At 41.2% G+C, this 20,260-nt stretch overlaps 1 protein-coding gene across 1 annotated transcript in view; it reads right to left on the bottom strand.

The window, feature by feature from the left end:
* Window positions 1–12,456: 12,456 nt before the first annotated feature.
* Window positions 12,457–20,260, bottom strand: part of gabrg3 (gamma-aminobutyric acid type A receptor subunit gamma3) — a gene marked incomplete at both ends in the record, with an annotated part of 449,762 nt that continues 441,958 nt past the window's right edge. The window contains 2 exons of the mRNA XM_084337932.1: window positions 12,457–12,735; window positions 18,930–19,159. Coding sequence (XP_084194058.1) covers window positions 12,457–12,735; window positions 18,930–19,159 — 509 coding nt within the window. The remainder of the gene's footprint in view (window positions 12,736–18,929; window positions 19,160–20,260) is intronic.

The following is a 20,260-nucleotide window of genomic DNA, read 5'->3' as shown; positions in this document are numbered from 1 at the left end:
TGCCTCCTTATTAAGAGCTTCTTGCTCTTCTGACTCCGCTTTCTGGGCCAGTACCTCAACAAGAGAAGGAGGGAGGATGGGTCCAATTGTCCAGACAGGCTCTAACACCCCCTCATCCATCATCTTCTCCAGGCCCATATCCTGATCATAGGGTTTGGGCATCTCAAATATTGGCTGGTCTGCTCTTTTGTAGCAGGCAACTCTGAAGTTGACTCGCTGTACATGTGGGATGAGACAGACCTTGGGAGGAGGCAGGTGTTCAAGGTCTACTTTGGATTTTGCATCCAGGGCCCTCATTTATCAACGTTGCATACTCACAGATATGTGCTTAACCCGTGCGTACAACCATTTCTAAGCAAAGTGTGGGATTTATCAATTTGAACGTGAACTTGACTTTGTGCTTATATTTACGCACAGCTCGGAGCATGCGTAGCTGACGCCCCGTGGTAGAAGATCGTTACTGCAGATGGACGGCATTATGCGCTCCTCAGTTCATGCAGTTTCAACGCGGAAATAAGCTTTCGTGCATTACTCCCGACACTGGCGCGTGTTCTGTATGAACCGTAATTCATTATAGTTCATTGTGAAATAGCGACAGTAGTGTAATTCTAACGGGCTCATGCGCGAACAAGAGGTTGGCTTGCTTGTTTGGCACAGGGGGCAGACGCAGAACACCCACCTCCAAACGCCATTAAATATTGTTTCAAATAAAAAGCGACATAGTATTATTTTGTGTCATGTTTCCAAATAAGATTGGCCACAACTAAATGCTTTCTACTTCAATTTGTTGGTTAGAATAGATTAGATTGAAACTTCACTGAGCTCCGCGCACAGACGTGATAATAATAATAACAACAATAATAATAGCTTCATTTTATATAGCGCCTTTCAAGAGACCCATGCAAGGTCGCTTTACATAGATAGGGGGGGGAAATAACAAAGTAATAAACATAGTGGACAGACTATGTAAATATGATGATGGGATTCAAGTTCACGTTTTTATTGATCACATATAGGCAGGCTATACATAGGCTACATGGCACGGTCCATCGTGATATTGTAGATGGATCGAGTAATAGACTGTTATTACTGTACCACCCATTGTGACAACAGCCTTGTGAGCTCCCGCACACAGACATGATGGAATTCAAGTTCATGTTTGTATTGATCACATAGGCAGGCTACACATGGTGTATAGCAGGGGTAGGCAACCCTAGGCACGCGTGCCTGCATAGGCACGCGGGGGCATTTCCATAGGCACAGGGGTCAGCATTAAAAAAAAAAAAATTTTTTTTATTTTTTTTTGCTTTGAAATATTATAGTGAAATATTTTGCACTGTTGTCGCATTTATCTTGTTGAAATCCTCCCACAGGTTCTTTTTACTACCACATATTTAATTGAGACCCTTTATTTGTTTATTATTTCAATTTAGCTGGAAATACATTGCTACATCATTCAGTAACATTTGCAGAGCCTTATAACAAAAACATTATTACGGTCACCATTGTGACCAGTGGGATTAATCAACACATTTTATTATTTATTTTTCTATTTCATTGAACATTGCACATGTTAAAAGCCATTTTTTTACTCAAAATGTGTGAGTATTACCAAGTCAACTTGTGTTCTTAAAACAATGACAATAAACATAGTTTTATTAGGTTGAAATAATGTGTACTTATTTTATTGTTAACTTATTATGGATTGAAAACTGAAAACCTTAATGCACAGTAACTGAACTCAATATTTTTAAGTTCTGGTAACTTATTATTTTATTTTTTACAGTGTAGTCTTGCGATCAATCAAAACTTATTTACATGATATACCTCACATTCACCCTCCATTCACATCCTGGTGTTCTCCTGGTGTTCTCCATTAGGCCTGTAGGTGGAGCTATGACAGCACACGTACAGTACACACACCGATGGTGTGTGATGTGTCCAAAAATGAATGGGCAAATGTGAGTGAAATGGTCGCACTGTATGCAGCTGTTTGTCTGCATTGCATTCCCCCCCCCCCAACTCAGATTTAGGGTTGATACAACCATCATAATAATATTGTTAATAATAACAATAACAATAATGATGTAATAATGTAAAAATTATCATTAAAAAGACCTGATTATGAGGAAAAAAAATTACGATACATGGAATACTGTTGAGGCACACTAGTTACAACTATATTTCAAACAGGCACTCCATGTCAAAAAGGTTGCTGACCCCTGGCGTATAGGCTACATCATACATGGCAGTGAGATTCATTGTTCTTGTATATGCTCTCGTATTATTGTTTATATGGCTACCCAATACTGACATCAAAATAGATTGTATGCCTCTGGAAATCATATGCAGCAGGTAGAAAATTTACGGAAAATCCGTCGCGATTTGGAATAAAATTGAGGAGAACTTTAATCCCTGGGTATTAATCGAACAAAACGGAAAAAGGCAGTCATATTCCAACACGGTCTTTATTAGTGTTTGCGCTGCCCAGGCAGCAATGGTTAATAGATATGATATCCGACATCACCGTACGTGTACACGTCTGTCAGCCTGTCACGTATTTCTCCATAACACGCTTCCCTCGGCTTAGTCCACTTTTCCACATTTCATGGGGGTGTTCCATTACCGTATATGGTTAATCGGGGCGGTTCTGGTATGCAAATACTTAAAACAGTGCACGAGCTCCAGCGTAGGTTCAAAGTGATATTTATCAAGACAGGTGTGCGTAGGACCTGTGTACGCACGTGTGATAAATCCCGTTTTTTTGTGCATGCACACATTCTAAATTCTGAGCTTACGTATGAAAATAGAACACTTTCTACGAATTTTTGATAAATGAGGGACTTTATCAAGACCCACCATTTTCTGCAGCATCTTGGCCCTCACAGCATCAACTGACTTCATCCGACCATGGCCATACATAATGCAAGTGAAGGACTCCATCTCTTGAGACTCACATCACCGTACCGACTATCTTAATTCTTGATTCTTGATTCTAGACTCATATCACTGGACTCTCACCACTGGACTATCTTGTGTTTGTACTTTTTATATTACTATATTGTATTTGTACTGTGAAGCTATGCATCCCCCCCTAGAACTGAATGGCACTTGGTTTGTGCTGTTCAAAGTGGCAGAAAAACACATTAGAAAAACAGAAATCATGACACGGTTTTCTCAAGATTATCCACAGAACTTCTTGTGAGCAATTTAATGTAGGAACAAATAAATACATCCCCATAATAATGCATAACAAGGTAGAAAATATTTCCTACATGAAACTGCTAACAGCAAAGTCTGTGGATTATCTTCAGTGACTGGGTCTTGATTTCTGCGACATTGCTTTTGAGTTTCTCCCAATTGTGTTTTCTTCGCTGCTTAGAGCGCCATTCATCTCCACTGTATGGGAGTGACGGCAGACCTCTCTAGGGAAAATCACAGCAAAACTATATGGATGGATACTGTAGATAGCACTCTGGGTAAGAGGACAAATTTTCCATTTTGGGTCAACTGCCCCTTTAAACTACCATGTACCAGAGGAGACCAGCATGTTACTGAGGGGATTTAAAGCCCTTTTCACCAGCCCTCCTCCTGTAGCAGCCAGTACACACTTCTGCTTCTCAGCATGTCCCAGCTTTCCTCTCACATCTCGCAGTCAGACTCAGGCTTCACAGTACAGTGTGACAAATACAACCACAACAAAATAATGAATAATAAATACATTTAGTATATAATTAGACATAAAAAAAATATATGTAGGCCCTACTTGTAAAATACCGTTATTTATTTTTTTGTAAACATTTAAATAAAACACTTATAAAGTGCAAAATTGATTGCAATGATATACATTAAAGAAAAGAAAAAAGTATTCCATGTTCTCTTCCGCTGTCATGTACATTTCATATATAAAAAGTACCATATTTATGAAAATAGCATGGGAGGAGATAGAACTGGATTGTGGATGGTGGAGTCAGAATATTGTCAAACGACCCCACTTACAGGACGGCACGCTGGCGAATTGGAATAATTCAACACCTGCGTTTGCAGAATACACCACTGAGATATGAGGAATGCAATAACGGGATCCACGCATGTGAAAATACAAAGCGAGTAAAAGTGTTCACGCTGCACATCATACGTGACGACATGGGGAATCGTACAGTAACAGAGAAATGCATGTTTTGCTAACAAAAAAAGGGTTCATGAAAATCATGAAATCATCAGATATTGTGATCAGTCTGCCAACAAATTATATTACAGAGAACCTTAAACCAACTGGGCAACTGACATAAACCATCTGTAGAGCAATTCTAATTTGACCATTTACACTCATACACGATACAGCGTACTGCACTGGACACATCGAGCTCGGGCCCCTGCTGTTTAAAAACGAGTCTTCCCCTACATTGAAGGATTATGAGAATTTATTTAAAGATTGATTGTTTAGTCTTTGGCTTTATACGAATGATGAAATCTTGTTTTGAAATCATACTTGAGAACATCTATAATGTAACATTTTCCAAATAATGTTCCGTATTGAATTCATAACTCAATTAAAAGCTCAAGACATGTTTCATGACACATTGATAAATGACAGATCATTGATAAAGCACACAACAGCTTTACCAACTACTGGTATGTAACATGATTATGGAATTAACGTCCCCTGGGCCATTGCATTTCACACCCACCGTGCACATAGGTTGACAGCAGGTCCTGAATTCTCAAATATTGGTCAATGACAAGTATTTTATTTATCCCAGTGGTTAATGTCTCAGCACACTGCTGTCAGACAGCAATTCAAATGAAGTGTAGGCTAATAAACATTCATAGTAGGTGTACATTAGGGATGGGCGTGAGACTCGTAGCTATGAAAAAAAGAAAAAGAATATCGAAATTAGAAATTTTTATGATTTTTTTTTTTACATATCATTTCACATGTATGTGTAAGATTATAACTGTTTGTTGGTTTCCTTAAACATATACGTGAATGAACAAAAATAAGTAAAAAAAAATCATTTAAAAATGAAATTATTCTAAAATTTTTATATATATATATATTTTTTTAAGTTTCTTTTCCCTTTTCGAGTAATACACGATCAATCGAGTATAGCATGCTTTAAAATGCTCAACCGGTCCCTTGGAACAGCTTCATACCACCTTCTGTCTGGCCTGCAGTGCTGAACCTTACCTGCTCTGCTCTGACCAATTCTGAGTGGTTTCTCCTGCCTCTCTCTGAGTGGTTGTCTCATAGTGTTGACCAAGGTGGTGGATGTCTCGGGCTCTTGGCCAAGATTGCAGTGACTGTTCTACGTGCACAACCGAGGCCATGGATCAGCTTCTTACCGTCTTCTGTCCGTGGTCTGTCAACGTGGTTTAGAGTTCATTGCTGGGTTAAGTATTTCTATTCTATTCACATAATATGCCTACTACATATATCTATTCTATTCACATATATGCTTACCACTTGTATCTATTGCTATGTCCGCCCATCACAATCACGCAAACTGTCTAACGCCTGTCCCGTCAGCTATCAGCTCTATTTTTTATCTTTCAAAATGTTCAGTTGCTATTGCATGCACTTATCTGTGTTTCATTACACATATGAGTGCATGCTTACCAACTGTTTCACCTGTTTTATTGCAACACTACTATCACCGACATCTAAGAAGGGAGATCCCCCCTTGAACGGCCCTTTTAACTATGGCTGCCTTTCTCGATGGCTAGGCTGTGCTCGCTGAGTCTGTACCTAGTCAAGGATCTTCAGTCACAGTGCTCAGGTATTCTGCCACTGTGTACTCTCTGTTTAGGGCCAAATAGCATTTCAATTTCTTTCCAATGTGTCTCTCTCTCTCTCTCTCTCTCTCTCTCTCTCTGTACACTGTATATTGACTGTAGAACGGGAGCTCTCTCTCGCTCTCTCTCTTGCTATATGTTGACTGTATCATGCCCAGCCTCGGGCAGCGCTATTATTTAAGAATATGTGGGGGGGGGGGCAAGAAATCGAATAACCACGACTGTATAAATTATTGTGCTTTCCACCACATCAAACACCTTAACAATGTACTTTTACAGTCACTCCTTACCATTTACACCTACTGGAGATGTGAGTCTCCAGAAAGGTGATTGTTCCAGATGTCTTTCTCTGTATTGAATGAATCAGGGAAGTGTTGCTTGTGTTGTTTCCCCCAATTCCTCCTGTTCCAAAATGACAGTACTGTACTGTATCTTTCAGGCTCTGTGGTCTTATCTAGAGCACATCCGTCAGCTAATAGGTATGGAGGTATAGAAATAGTCAAAGATAGTAAATAGTAAACTGAGTCATTAAAGGAAATGCGTTTCTCCAGAATCAGATAAGAAGATAAATGCCAATTTCCTCTCTGTGCATTCAGTAGAAAAGCTAGCTGTTGGCCAAAAACACCTCTCCGATTGTTAGATGCTTTGTACACTTGATCTCAAGAATGTGCTGAATGAGCTCAGTGAGCGAAATTCCTCCGAACTCAATGTTAACCTGGTGTTATTCATCGTCAAAGATGCAAAGGTAAATTATCATTTATATTCTGCTGTTTCATCACAATTTACTCAAGCAAACAGACACAATATTTCTGACACTGGTAATACATTCCCCGAGGTCCATAGATGTTCCTAGATACAAAGAACATGCAAATTGACCTTGTAGAAGTGGAGCAATCTTCCATTTACTTGGGCATGTACTTTCAGATGGATTTTCAGAAAATAGGGCTAGAGCTTAACAGGTTAAGCTAGGCTAGTGATCTGTATCTGCTTCCTGTATTTGTGCCAAGCTAGGCTAGCGTGCAGCCTTATAGCTTTCTACTGAACGCACAGAAAGGAAATTGGTATCTTCTTGTCTGACTAGAAAATACGGTAGTTTCCCATAATGTTGCCGTGTTCCTTTAACGAGGCCAACATTGAGTATATAGTGTACCTTGAACCACACCTATTGCCCAGCCAGTGCTCAGAACATATTTTTTCAACCCAAAGTGGAAAAGAGGGTCATTGTTTATATCACCACTCAAGACTCACCACAGTGGGGTCAATACAACAGCTGGGCCGCAGAATGGAGTCACAGTAATACATGTATGTCACTGTGCACAATACTGATGCCGACAGAGATGCATAATGTAACAATAAGGCCTGACTCTCATGAAATTACCTCTGTAAAATATGCTAGAACTCAATAGGCAGAGCGAACCAGGCTCCATTTCCCCTAATTCACTATGATGTTGACAGAACGTCTCACATAGGTGGGGGATAGCTGGTTAATATGAATGTTTTTTGTGTGTGTGTGCGTGCTATTTTTAGCTATTGCATTGGCAGGTTTGGTCAATTAAAATACAAGAATATGATGATGTGTTTTTCTATTAGGTGGTTTTTCAATCGCTACCACTGAAATTAAGAAGATGTGTTACTGTTTGGCAATTCTCAAAGGTCATTACAATACAGGTGTTGCATCGAGTGCGAGTGAAATCCCCCCCCCCCCCCCATGAGATGGCAACATAGACCACTGCACTTCCGCGTTACATTGAGCTCATGGGAGAGAGAGCGGGGGGAGAAAATTAATGAATGTGGATGAGAGCCTTAAGTGGTTGTAGCTAGCTACGGGTTCTGGAGACATGATCCATTATACTTTTATACGCCTGAGTCTCCTGAACACGGAGAGACCAATCCCAAGTCGAATGGCATTTTCTCGGCCGAGCTATAGTAACTTTTTCGCACCTATTCCCCAACTCCGCATGTGCAGATTGATAAACCTAGATCTCTGGACAATCCAGAGAGACTCCGTGGGCAATCTGCGCATGCAGAGTTAAGGAGTAGGTGTGAAAAAGTTACTATAGATCCGCCGAGAAAGTGCCGTGGTCAGAAGTGCCGGAAGTGCAGTGGTCTATAAGCTCTGTTTACTGTACATAGTACCGTCACGTTGAAACAGGGCAATTCACATCACCTCTCATACCTCTCATGTGTTAAAAAATAGAGCACAAGATAAACTTAAGCAAACATTTGAACATAACACTTGACATAGCTTTTTTTTCTTTTTTTTGCTACCTCTACTGTATGTAAAAAAAAAGGCATCAATAAACATACAGGTATTTACTGTGAATTCAAACAATTATAGAAAGAAAAAAACCACATATCCATCGAGTTACGCGCCCACACACAGAATTCCATCTTCTTTTGGACAACACTTCCAACACGTCTATTGTCACCCGGGGACAGAAACACAACTCTGTCTACCGATAAACGAAAGTCCTGGTTATGTATGTGCCATGTACTTATTTCTACTAGAAGAGTGCTTCATCAAAAGTCACTGAGAATTACGATCGTTTTAGGTGACTTTTAGGGACTCACGCACGTCTGAAAACAAAAAGGATTGACCGGGCACATACGTGAAATATTTGGCACATAAGTTGTAAATATAATAAACGAAGAACATCTCCATAAGGGATATCAAAAGGTTCTAAAGTACAGTATGCTTCCCAAAGCTAAGATGAAGCCTATTCTGAGGTGAGGTTTACCTCTTTAATAGTTTTTTTTTTTTAATCAGAGGTAAATATATATTCCTAATACATTTGGTGTTCATCTGCGCTCTGGGCAGGCTACCCTAAGGCAAGTCAATGGTCGCCAATGCCAAAGTCTACGGTAAACACAGAAGAAAAAACAAACAAAATATAATACAGAGTATTATAAACAATCCATATTAAAAGGAGTAGAGTATAATGCTGTCCAAAATGTATATCAACTGCAGGATGATATTGTCTACTACATGCAAATAAATTGATCTTGATGTGAGCGATTATCAAATGTCTGTCTATACATGAATTAGATTCCTTGCCTCTCGTTTATTGACTCTAGTTTAGAACTCAAATTCAGTGATGTTCATATTACAGTACAAGAGGCACTTTGCTCGCTTCTTTCTATAGCATGGCGCTATAATTTGTGTCCATTTTGGAAATGACCAGTGACTTACAGTATAACCGCCAGAATGGTCTACACACTGCTCTGGTCAGTGGGAAATCGGTCTCCATTGAACACAATTTTGCATGCTAGCAAAATGCATTGAGTGAAAGTGACTTTATAGGGTACCCTAGTCTCTCAGTTGTTGGATACGACAAAGTATCATATGATTTACCTGAGGCACGTCTGCACACTCTTACCTATGCTGCTCCTATAGATGAAACAACAACAAAAAACAATTGTACAGGCGTGTTAAAGGTGACTCATATTTGCTGTAGCTGACATGGATGAGGAAGTGTTAAAACATTTTATTCATATTCATATTTTAGTCATATTCTAGCTTCAAGCATTGAAAAGAGGCCATGTAATTAACGTTATCTCTGTTAATCATTTACCTAATCTGAGTCCTCCAAGTGTTCCGATTGGAAATGGTTTCTGTGCAACACCTACATAGCAGTCGATGTTATGATTTTTCTAGGTCCTGTTTTAACGTCTGACATTTTCCTGGTTAGAATCAGGTTAACACTTTAATCGCCAAGGACGCCTAAACTCGTCATTCCCCGCCATGCTAATTCTGCCAATGACGCCGTAACACGTCATTGAGATCAATATTTCAAAAATCTGTGATCGCAATCATATTTCTCCCGCGGAGACTTGAGATCTACTGTTGATCCCCTCTCAACTCTCCAACGGTTCAAGAGCGCCATCTGGTGGCCGATCGGCGGATCGCCCAAACCGGAAACGGAAACTGGTGCTCATCCAAATTCGGTCCGATCACTCGCTATAGGTCCCGGGACTCGAGCTAGACAATGGATAGCAATCCGTTACCAATAACTCGATAAACAACATGATTTGGACGTATATACTATTATACAACCTGGAGATGGTTCGCATATTTCAACATCCCATAATAGGAATATTTTTGCTCCACGCTCATCGCCCAACGGCCCGAGGAGACTGGGGTGAGTTTCAGCGTTTTCTTTTACCGTGTTCGATACAAACTGCTCTAATGATCATATCACCCACACTAGATGAATCATCTAACGTTGGCCACGGAATTATAAACGACCCCCCCCCCCATCCGGTCAACATCAGATGATAAGTAGTAACTTCTAGAAGCACGTCCATTTGAAAATTTTTTACTCGCGCCGATCGCTATCAAACTGTATACAATCATCAATATAATGCATTTAGGGCTATAAATCACGTTCTGCAGAATGCTGCAGAAAACGATAAAAACATATTTATACTTTAGACCGTATTTTAGTATGAATATGTGAATGAAAAAGTATAACGTTGCTACACCCTGAACAATAGATACTTGATGTTGAATGGGCCATAGTAATGTCAATTTAGCAATACAATTTAAAAAGTTATAGCCCTGCAAAGAAGGGGAACTTCTCCATAGAGAAATAGAGCTGGCAGAGGATGGTATAATGATGTACATAAGCCTGGCGAAGAAAGTGTTGGTTAACACTTTCAGCGCCACGATGTTTGCAGAGCTATATCTATATTCTATATTATAGCTATGGAGACAATACTATGGCTCATTTGACAGTCACTATCTCTCGTCCAACATGTAAAAAAGAGTAATTATCCCGTGGTGAATATTGTATAGTTTCAGAGTGATCCGGGCTAATTCCTGGAAACTGCGTTATGGAGCGCTATGTGAATTTTGCTAAAGGCGTTCGCATTGCTCGCCTGGACACGTTACTATTTCCAAATCAAAGGTATATAATAGGTAAAATGCCCTGAAGAAGGCCGATAGAGAGGCCGAAACATGTTGGTGTTTTTTAATTGTTCTAAAATGAACTATGCGATTTATTAAAGCTTTTTTATACATGAAGAGGGCCTGGAACTTCCTTGTTTTTTCAACTGGCTCCCCTATATCCAAAGAGCACCTTCAAAAACACTGGATTCACACTACAAAGACACTGCAGCCCTCCTTCCTGTTCAAGTATATAATAGGTATTACGTTCCAAGGTGCTCGGATGAAGCGTTTCACTTGCCTGGGTCCAAATTCTCCGCCCGGACCATATATAATGTAACACACAGTGTGAAATAAGGTTTCAAAGGGTAGGCGATACTGCCACCAAGCAGGATTTGGACGGCATTGCACTCTCGGGGTCTCAGAATGAGTTCCAATGATTACTGATTACTCGTGAGAGTGTATAGAATATTAAATTCGAAAAAAAGAAAAACGGATTGGCGCTCAAGAGATGGCGGGCAATAACGAGTATATACGTTATTGGCGCAGAAAGTGTTAAGAATGTCAGTAAGAATGTTTTAAATGTTATGTCAATGGCGGATGTTTTAAAAATGTAGGCTATTATGTCATATCGACTGATGTATTTCTAGGTTTCAGTGAAAATGTCACAATAGTGGAGTTGGTATACAGTTCCTTTACTTACTAATATCCATATAGTATTTGATATTGGATGTAATTAGGTGCCAAAAGTAAAAGTACATTATTCTATATGACATTTGTGTATTCCAGTACTCTGGAGCATTCACTCTTCAATCAGGCTGGTTGGGAGTCTTCAAATTTGAAAACAACATTATCTTCATATATTTTTGTTGTGTTTTCTATTTTCTGCATTAAATCCAAATATTAACATTTTAACTCTAGGCACAAAGACTTTTACTGACATACAGTATAATTATATGTCTTCCTCCTCTGGGAAACAATTTTACATGTTGTATAGGGGCACGAATACTGTTGCTATGACCAGAGAAATGAATAGATTATATTGGGTACAACTCAGCATGCAGTGATCAGAACTCGAGATGGATTCCTTGTGTAGCGTAATCGCCACAGTAAGTGGCTGATCTATGAATCTAAATCAAACCATTTGAATGAAGACAACAACAACAACAACAACAACAACCGAAATCAGTCAAACCCAGACTTTTCCGTCTAATAATTGTTCCCCTGACTACCGTAGCCGATACAGCAACCCCTCCAGGGGAAGGCACTGTGGATGGTTTTTGAATGTCCTCAGATTTTGTATCACCTGGTTTTGACTGATGGCTGGATGACCAGGTCCCCAGTGTGTCTGTGGCCTCCTACGCTACAGGTCCTCTTAGTCTTGACTGAGAGATTTGGGGTCGCAGTGCAAAGCTCATTCCCTTCTTTGTCTATTATTATTATTGTTATTATTATTAGTATTATTATTCTTATTAGTAGTATTATTATTAACAAAACAGTCCGCCCCCTTCCTCCACGCAAGTGTACAGCATATGACGGGAATATATAACGTGTCGTATTCTTGTACCTGAAAGTCAGAAAGGCAGAAATCTCTTTTAGGGAAAGGCCTGCCGATATAAAAAGCTGTCCTCCTGACTAAGTTAGAGGGGGGTTCATCTCTAGGTAATTGCTTTAGGTAACACCAGAGTTTTTTCGATATCACCTTTGATAAAGTCTTTTATCATTCCCTTGCACTGTACTCACTCCTTCCCTCAACGAGGCGCGTCCCACAGGTGCTAAAGGTAGAGATAGGCCACCCAGTAGACAATGTTGAACAGCAGGAAGGAGGTGGGGAAAAAGACGCGAGAGTACGCGTCCAGTTCGAGTATGTCTATATGGATGCGGCCCCGTCGCCACGCGCCGTCTTTGCACTCCTCGTAGCAGCAGAAGAAGCTCTGGCAGTCTTTCCCGTCCAGGCACTCGTAGACGCAGGCGTCCTCGAACTCCTGCCAGTACATGGAGTTGTTCAGCGCAATGACGGTGTGTGGGGGTCGCACATCTAGTACAGAGTAGTTCTGAGAGAGAGAGAGAGAGAGAGAGAGAGAGAGAGAGAGAGAGAGAGAGAGAGAGAGAGAGAGAGAGAGAGAGAGAGAGAGAGAGAGAGATGCATTTAAGTGAAAATAGTTTTTGATTGTGTACATTGACTGACTGCATTATTGTATGTATATTGGAATGGGCTCTATGTGGGGGATATATGGTATGAATAGAATAGAATAGAATAGAATAGAATAGAAATACTTTTATTATCCCGTGGGAAATTTTACACTGCAAGTCGCTCAACATTTAAACATTTAAACAGAACAGGTCACGAATTATAATAATAAAACGAGGGCGGCTAGGTGGTGTAGTGGGCAAGGCACTCGCCACCAACTCAGGAGACGCTGGGTTCGAGCCCAGCTCTCGGCGTTGCTACCAGCTTGGCTGGTCGTTCATACTAACACAATTGGCAGTGTTAGGGGTGGGAAAGCTGGTGGGTGGGTCCTGGTCGTTGTAAACAGCGACTCCTACAGTTCGGTCGGGGCGCCTGCTCAGCGAGGAAAGGATCTAAGGGGGGTAGTGTGATCCTTCCACACGTTACACCCTCTCAGTGAGAGTCCGCGCTGCCAGGTGAAAAGAAGCGGTTGATTGGCTACACATGTGTCGGAGGAAGCATGTGATAGCCTCCACTCTCCCAGACCGACTGTAGGGGGTAGGTGCGCAGCGACCAGGAAGGGGATTGGGAATTGGCCTAACGACTAACATTGGGATGGGAGAAAAACGGAGGAAAAAGGAGGGGGAAAAAGATTAAAAAAAAATAATAATAATAATAGAACGAATCAAATCAAGTTGCCTAGGATAAGAGTAGAGTAAAATAGAATAAAAATGGAATAAAATATACAGTAAATAAATACAGTAAAAATATACTGAGGTCTACAGTAGGTGTAATATTGCACAGTGCTGTTTCAAACTAAGTCCAGGAAGATGGTAACTGCCACTCTGTGCTCAGTAATGCAGTGAGGCACAGTGATGCATTGTATAGTCTGATGGCTGTTGGAATGAAGGACTTCCTGTGCTGTTCAGTGCTGAATTTGGGTAGTGTGAGCCTAGCACTGAACCTGCTCCTCCTGTCAGCCAAGTCTGTGTATAGTGGGTGGGAGGGGTTTTCCCTGATGGCCTGGAGCTTAGCAAGGCTCCTCCTCTCCGCCATCCTCGCTAGGGAGTCCAGCTCCACCCCAACCACGCTACTGGCCTTCTTGACCAGCTTATCCAGCCTGTTTGTGTCCCCTGCTCTCAGTCCGCTGCCCCAGCAGGTCACAGCGTACAAGAAGGCGCCCGCCACCACTGACTCATAGAACATCCTCAACATCCTTGTACAGACATTGAAGGATCTCAGCCTTCTGAGGAAGTAGAGTCGGCTCTGGCCCTTCTTGTACAGTGCCTCTGCGTGTTTTGACCCGTTCAGTTTGTTGTCGATGTGCACACCGAGATATTTGTACACCTCAACCATGTCCACATCAACTCCCCTGATGGAAACGGGGGTCACAGGTGCACTCATCCTCCTCCCCAGCGCCACAACCAGTTCCTTGGTCTTCGCCACATTTAGCTGCAGATGGTTTTTATCGCACCATGTGACGAAGTCCACTACCAGTTCCCGGTATTCCCTCTCGTCACCGTCCTTTATACATCCCACTATCGCAGAGTCATCAGAAAACTTCTGAAGGTGGCAGGACTCTGACCGATAGTGGAAGTCGTTGGTGTAGACAGTGAAGAGGAAGGGAGAGAGGACTGTCCCCTGTGGGGCCCCGGTGTTGCTGACCAGTCTGTCTGACACACAGCTCCGTAGGCGCACGTACTGTGGTCTGCCCGTCAGATAGTCAACAACCCAGGACACCAGGGGGGCCTCTACCTGCATCGCCTCCAACTTCTCACCCAGCAGCCCAGGCCTTATGGTATCAAAAGCACTGGAGAAGTCAAAGAACATGACTCTCACAGTGTTCCCCGGCTTGTCTAGGTGAGTGTAGGCTCGGTTCAGCAGGTAGATGACAGCATCCTCTACCCCCAGTCGGAGCTGGTAGGCGAACTGGAGTGGGTCTAGGTGGGGTTTGGTCACCGGGCGGAGTTGCTCCAGGACTAACCTCTCCATGGTCTTCATTATGTGAGAGGTTAGAGCCACCGGCCTGTAGTCCTTGGATGTGCTGGGACGCGGGCACTTAGGGACAGGGACCACACAGGAGGTTTTCCACAGTGTCGGGACTCTCTGCAGCCTCAGGCTCATATTGAATATGAGCTGGAGCACATCACACAGCTGAGAGGCACAGGTTTTGAGTACCTTTGGGCTCACCCCATCAGGACCCGCAGCCTTGCCTGCGTGTAACTTGCTCAGCTGTGTACTCACCTGGTCTGCAGAGAGCCACACTGTACTCAATTGTCTTTTTGTTTATAATTTCTTTTTGACGTGACGTAAATTGGACTGGATATTGTAACGGTGGGAGGGTATACCTCACTCGCCAAAAAAAGATTACTGTTGTTAAACTTAAACCAACAGGTGCCAGTGAAGCCTGACAAGATGGATTATCAGGTGATCTCGTCATCTCATGAAGCCAGCTGCCATGCGAGGTTATACAGTATATGTTTTATCTGTGTACCCAAATGTTTATATTTTTTTATACCGTATGTCCTTATCTTCTTTAGGGCACTTCTGCTTTATTGGATAGGACATAGTGACAGGAAATCAGGGGTATAGAGAAGGGGGATGACATGCAACAAAGGTCTTAGGCTAGATTTGAACCCAAGACGTTGCGATTATATGGTATGCGTCCTGAGCCCTGTATGTCTTTATCTTGAACACACTCAAGTCAAATCCCTAGAAATCTCTGGTTGAAGTGTCAATAAACAACAGCCTTTTGAAAACCGTGCAACGATGCGTTGATCATCATCTACCTCCTGTTTCCTGTATGACTGACCTGATTCTCATGTCTTAGGAGTCCTTGTCCAATATTCTTGTCAATCCTACTAGAGTGATAACCAAGTAGCCAAGCCAAGAAACTCTTACTGCCAATTTTTGTGGAAGGTAACTTTAGGCTTGAGGCTCTCAGCTTCACCCTTCATGTCTAACACTGATCTCAGTGTTTGAAAAAGAACATGCAGTATAAATTACCATGAGAATATGATTTGTCAGATGGACTACAGTAGGATGCTTATAGACCCTTTTATTCGCTCCAGAGGGCTCCAAGGACATTCTGGATGAAACCAATGCGATTATCCGATGTTCGCCTATAGTCACTTACTTTCATCCAGAATGCCCCCCCCCCCCACACATGGAAAGACAGTGGAGTGCAATAATAGTCCAAACCGTTATATACAAGGACATTAAACACAAAATATCCTGACACCAGCTCTAATGCTCTGTGCGGCAGAAGGCGAGAACCGTGGGAGACGACACTAATATGCCTGTTTCACGCTTTGCGAGCGAATCCTATGATTTCGACTCAAAAGATGGCCGTGCCTTTTGGACACAGAAGCAGAGTTTTGAGTTATACTGTACAAGATGACATTGACAGAGAAGGATCTACGGAGGCTACTGTATGTCTAAGGAGGAACAACTTACAACTTACTTACAAACATGATATGAATCTCTCACATCACTGATTCCATTGCATGCACAGGTAACTATTGTTTACTGAATCCTCGTGTTGTGTTAATCACAGCTCAATGAAATGACGTAGATGAAAAATAGCAATCCTGATTGCAATCCATATCTAAAACTTTTCATCTACGTCATTTCACTGAGCTGTAATTAACACCACACAAGGGTTCAGTGTCCTCTGATGACATCACGGGAGGAGTTATTCAAACTCATTAACTCTCAATAACTGTCAAACTAAATGAATGTGTGCAAAACAGTGTAGAGCTTTGGGATAGTTTAGACTGAGCCTTATGTGCAAAATAAATCAGTATTGTTTTTCGGTGAAGCGGCCCTTTACCAATAGAAAATGTGAATTCCGTTTTGCAGTGGATCTGACCTTCGTGGTCATACTCGGGCTATTCTTCTTGTTTGTGGGGTAATTTTTGGCCCTTTAATCATTATGCTGTTACTGTTAGGCAGTTCAGTTTTGACGTGTGGATATGAACAACATCCCAAAGCTATGAACCATGGAGCCAAGACTATGATGTGATCAAGACATTCTGGTCACATGTCAGTACCCAGTGTATTATTACAGGGATATGGGCACATACTATGTTAGCAATGTAGCGGAATATAGGTCATTTGGATGTTGAAGCAAAATACATTTTATAAAAAAAAACAACATCATATGAGTCCACAAAGTCGGTCTCCAATGCCTCGTCAGTGAAGCTTGAGAGAGACTTCAGATCATAGGAATAATATATGCAAATTCTCTTTCAAGATAGATTATTCCTTTAAAGGAACACGCCAACTTTTGGGGAAATTTGCTTATTTGCCATCTACCCTGGAGTTAGACAAGCTGATACATACCCTTTTATTCTCTGTGCATGCATTAGGCTTAGGGAACAGCCGCACCGTTAGCCTAGCTTAGCGTCATTCACTGAAAGTAGGTGTGCCAGTGTAGCCTAGTTCCCAACAGTCACTCCAAATACAACTCCAAAACTTTCCTGTAAACTTTCCCTAAGCCTAATGCATGCACAGAGAAGAAAAGGGTATGTATCTGCTTATCTAACTCCAGGGTAGATGGCAAATAAGCTAATTTCCCCAAAAGTTGGCGTGCTCCTTTAAAGCTATATATATACATATATACAAACATATTATATTATTGCATTTTCATTCAATCTTTATTTAATCTGGAAGGGTCATTGAGAGCAAGCTCTCATTTACAATGACGTTGAGAAATACAAAACATAATATATATATTAAACAGAAAGTCAATCAATGAAACATTTAAAATAATTAAAAACAACTGCAGACTGTGGCGAATGTGGATTGATAGAACATGCAAATAGTAAATTATCTGTGTGGCACTTCCAGATGCACCCTACCTCAAAATGCAGGTCCATCTTGTTCCAACAAACAAACAAACAAACAAACAAACAAACAAACAAACAAACAAACAAACAAACAAACAAAACAACCCAAATAAATGAAGAGTGGTCGTCCTAAAGGTTAGAGATTCATGTTGTACACAGCTCTGAGTTAGCTTTCTCCCCAAAAAAGAAGAATCCACTGTGGTTTGTGACAGACTCATCTCCACTCAGAATGGAACAGATGGAACAGGAGCTTGATAGTTCCTGAGGTAATGGCAGTCGTATATCAGAGGAGGTTATCAAAGGGCAACGTCACATCATTATCTCACTCCAGGGTTCCATATGACATCAGAACCAAAACCAGAACTACGTGATATCAGAACCAATGAAAGAAAGAACCATCCCCCCCCCCCCCTCCCCGTTTTCAATTGAACTACATATAAGTCAGAGGCGGGGTTTGAGATAGGTCAATTGAACATTGACAAACCTCCACCTAAAATGTTTTACCTCTCTCTCTCTCTCTCTCTCTCTCTCTCTCTCTCTCTCTCTCTCTCTCTCCCTCTCTCTCTCTCTCTCTCTCTCTCTCTCTCTCTCTCTCTCTCTCTCTCTCTCTCTCTCTCTCCTCTCTCTCTCTCTCTCTCTCTCTCTCTCTCCCTCTCTCTCTCTTTATATTTAAGAAATAATACACGAGAACCAATGGAATATCATGAATATTGCCACGGCTGTGATGCGCCTGCAGCCACGAGAGCGAAGCTCGAGTGACGTAGGCATCACAGAGTGGCAATATTCAGGATATCCCACTGGTTCGAGTGTATTATTGCTTTTATACAGCAAGTTGCACCGTCAGGAAAAATATAGCATGAATACAGACAATCCTTCAACACCACCAAGTCGACGGCCTGGGCATTGAACTGGAACTGTCCGAGGTGCTGATGAATTTTTCTGACTTTCGCTTGCATTAGACTCCTCTTTCCTCTATATCTATCCACTTGTTTATAGTTAATGGGTACGTTAAATCAAACATAATGTTGTCCGCGGAATAGGTCATGTTGACAGTTTCCGTTTGATGAATGGCGGTTGAAACTTTCTACAACATTCTAAAGCCAGTGCAGTGGTATATTCATGGTGATTTAACCCTGAGTGTATCATGATTGAATATACTCACACTTAAAACGCTCTCGACAAATCACAATGCGTGGTCAGACCTACCTGTATAAATATATATAAACACCGAACCATCTCGATTCATTGACAGACTTACCGGTCTTTTATTCTTGTTGTAGCTGGGTCTCCTGGAGCTGTACGAGTAGTAATTTAACATGGCATACTCCATCAAGGCGGCAAAGACAAACAGGAAGCAGACGGTGACAAAAAGGTCCATGGCTGTGACATAAGACACCCTGGGCAGCGACGTCCTGGCCAAGGTGCTGAGAGTGGTCATGGTCAACACTGTGGTTATACCTGCAGAGGACAAGAGACACGCCCAGAAATCACCTTTATTTTGATACATTGATCATGTTATTTCTAAACGGGCGACAGTGGCTGAGGAGGTAGAGCGGTCGTCTGGTAGTAGGAAGGTTCCTGGTTCGATTCCCACTCATCCCGGGCAGCGTGTCCATGTGTCCTTGAGTAAGACACTTAACCCCTAATTGCTCCCGATGTGCAGGTTGGCACCTTGCATGGTTGCCATCGGTGTGTGAATGTGTGAGTGAATGGGTGAATGTGAAAAAATAAAATTGTAAACCGATTTGGATAAAAGCGCTATATAAATGCACCATTTACCATTTCAAGTAATAACGTTTTGTTTCCCCTTTATTATGACAGAATTGGTCCCAAACGTGTGGAGCACTTTGCGATGCGGCAACTATGAGACAAAGTTACTGCATGACTATAATTTCAAATATACTGGAGATAAAGGGTATTTCAAGCATTTTCCAAAGCCCCCCCCCCCCCAACACATTCACACCAGTGGCGTCGTTAGCCCTGGGCTTCCGGGGCTTTAGCCCCGGATGTTTTTCTCCTAGCCCCGAACCTTAAAAAAAAAAAAAAAATTACATTTTTTTTCTTTTTTTTTTTTTTTACTTTTTTCTTTTTTTTAAGATGTCAGCATCCCCATTGTCTGTGCTGAATGTTTGTTAGTGTTTGGTATTTTTTTTTGGTTTTAAGTACTTTTAATCCATTTTTAGTAAGTAGTTTTCATTTGATCCTATAATTTTTTCATTCACCGATTTGTGGACTTTTTTTTTTGTATCCTGAAAGGCGCATTATAAATCAAATGCATTATTATTATTATTATTATTATTATTATTATTATTATTATTATTATTATTATTATTATTATTATTATTATTATTATTATTATTATTATTATTATTATTATTATTATTATTATTATTATTATTATTATTATTATTATTATTATTATTATTATTATTATTATTATTATTATTATTATTATTATCATCCAGGAGGGAAAAGACACTTTGGATAGTAGGGACTGCATCTCTGCCTGTCCTGACCAGGAAACACTTTGCAACTGTGATCTCCTCTGGCAATAGTTGG

Source organism: Notolepis coatsorum (assembly GCF_963971535.1).
Source record: "Notolepis coatsorum genome assembly, chromosome: 2".
Taxonomy (NCBI): domain Eukaryota; kingdom Metazoa; phylum Chordata; class Actinopteri; order Aulopiformes; family Paralepididae; genus Notolepis; species Notolepis coatsorum.
Note: the sequence above shows the minus strand (reverse complement) of the source record. Positions and strands in the feature narration are given on the sequence as shown.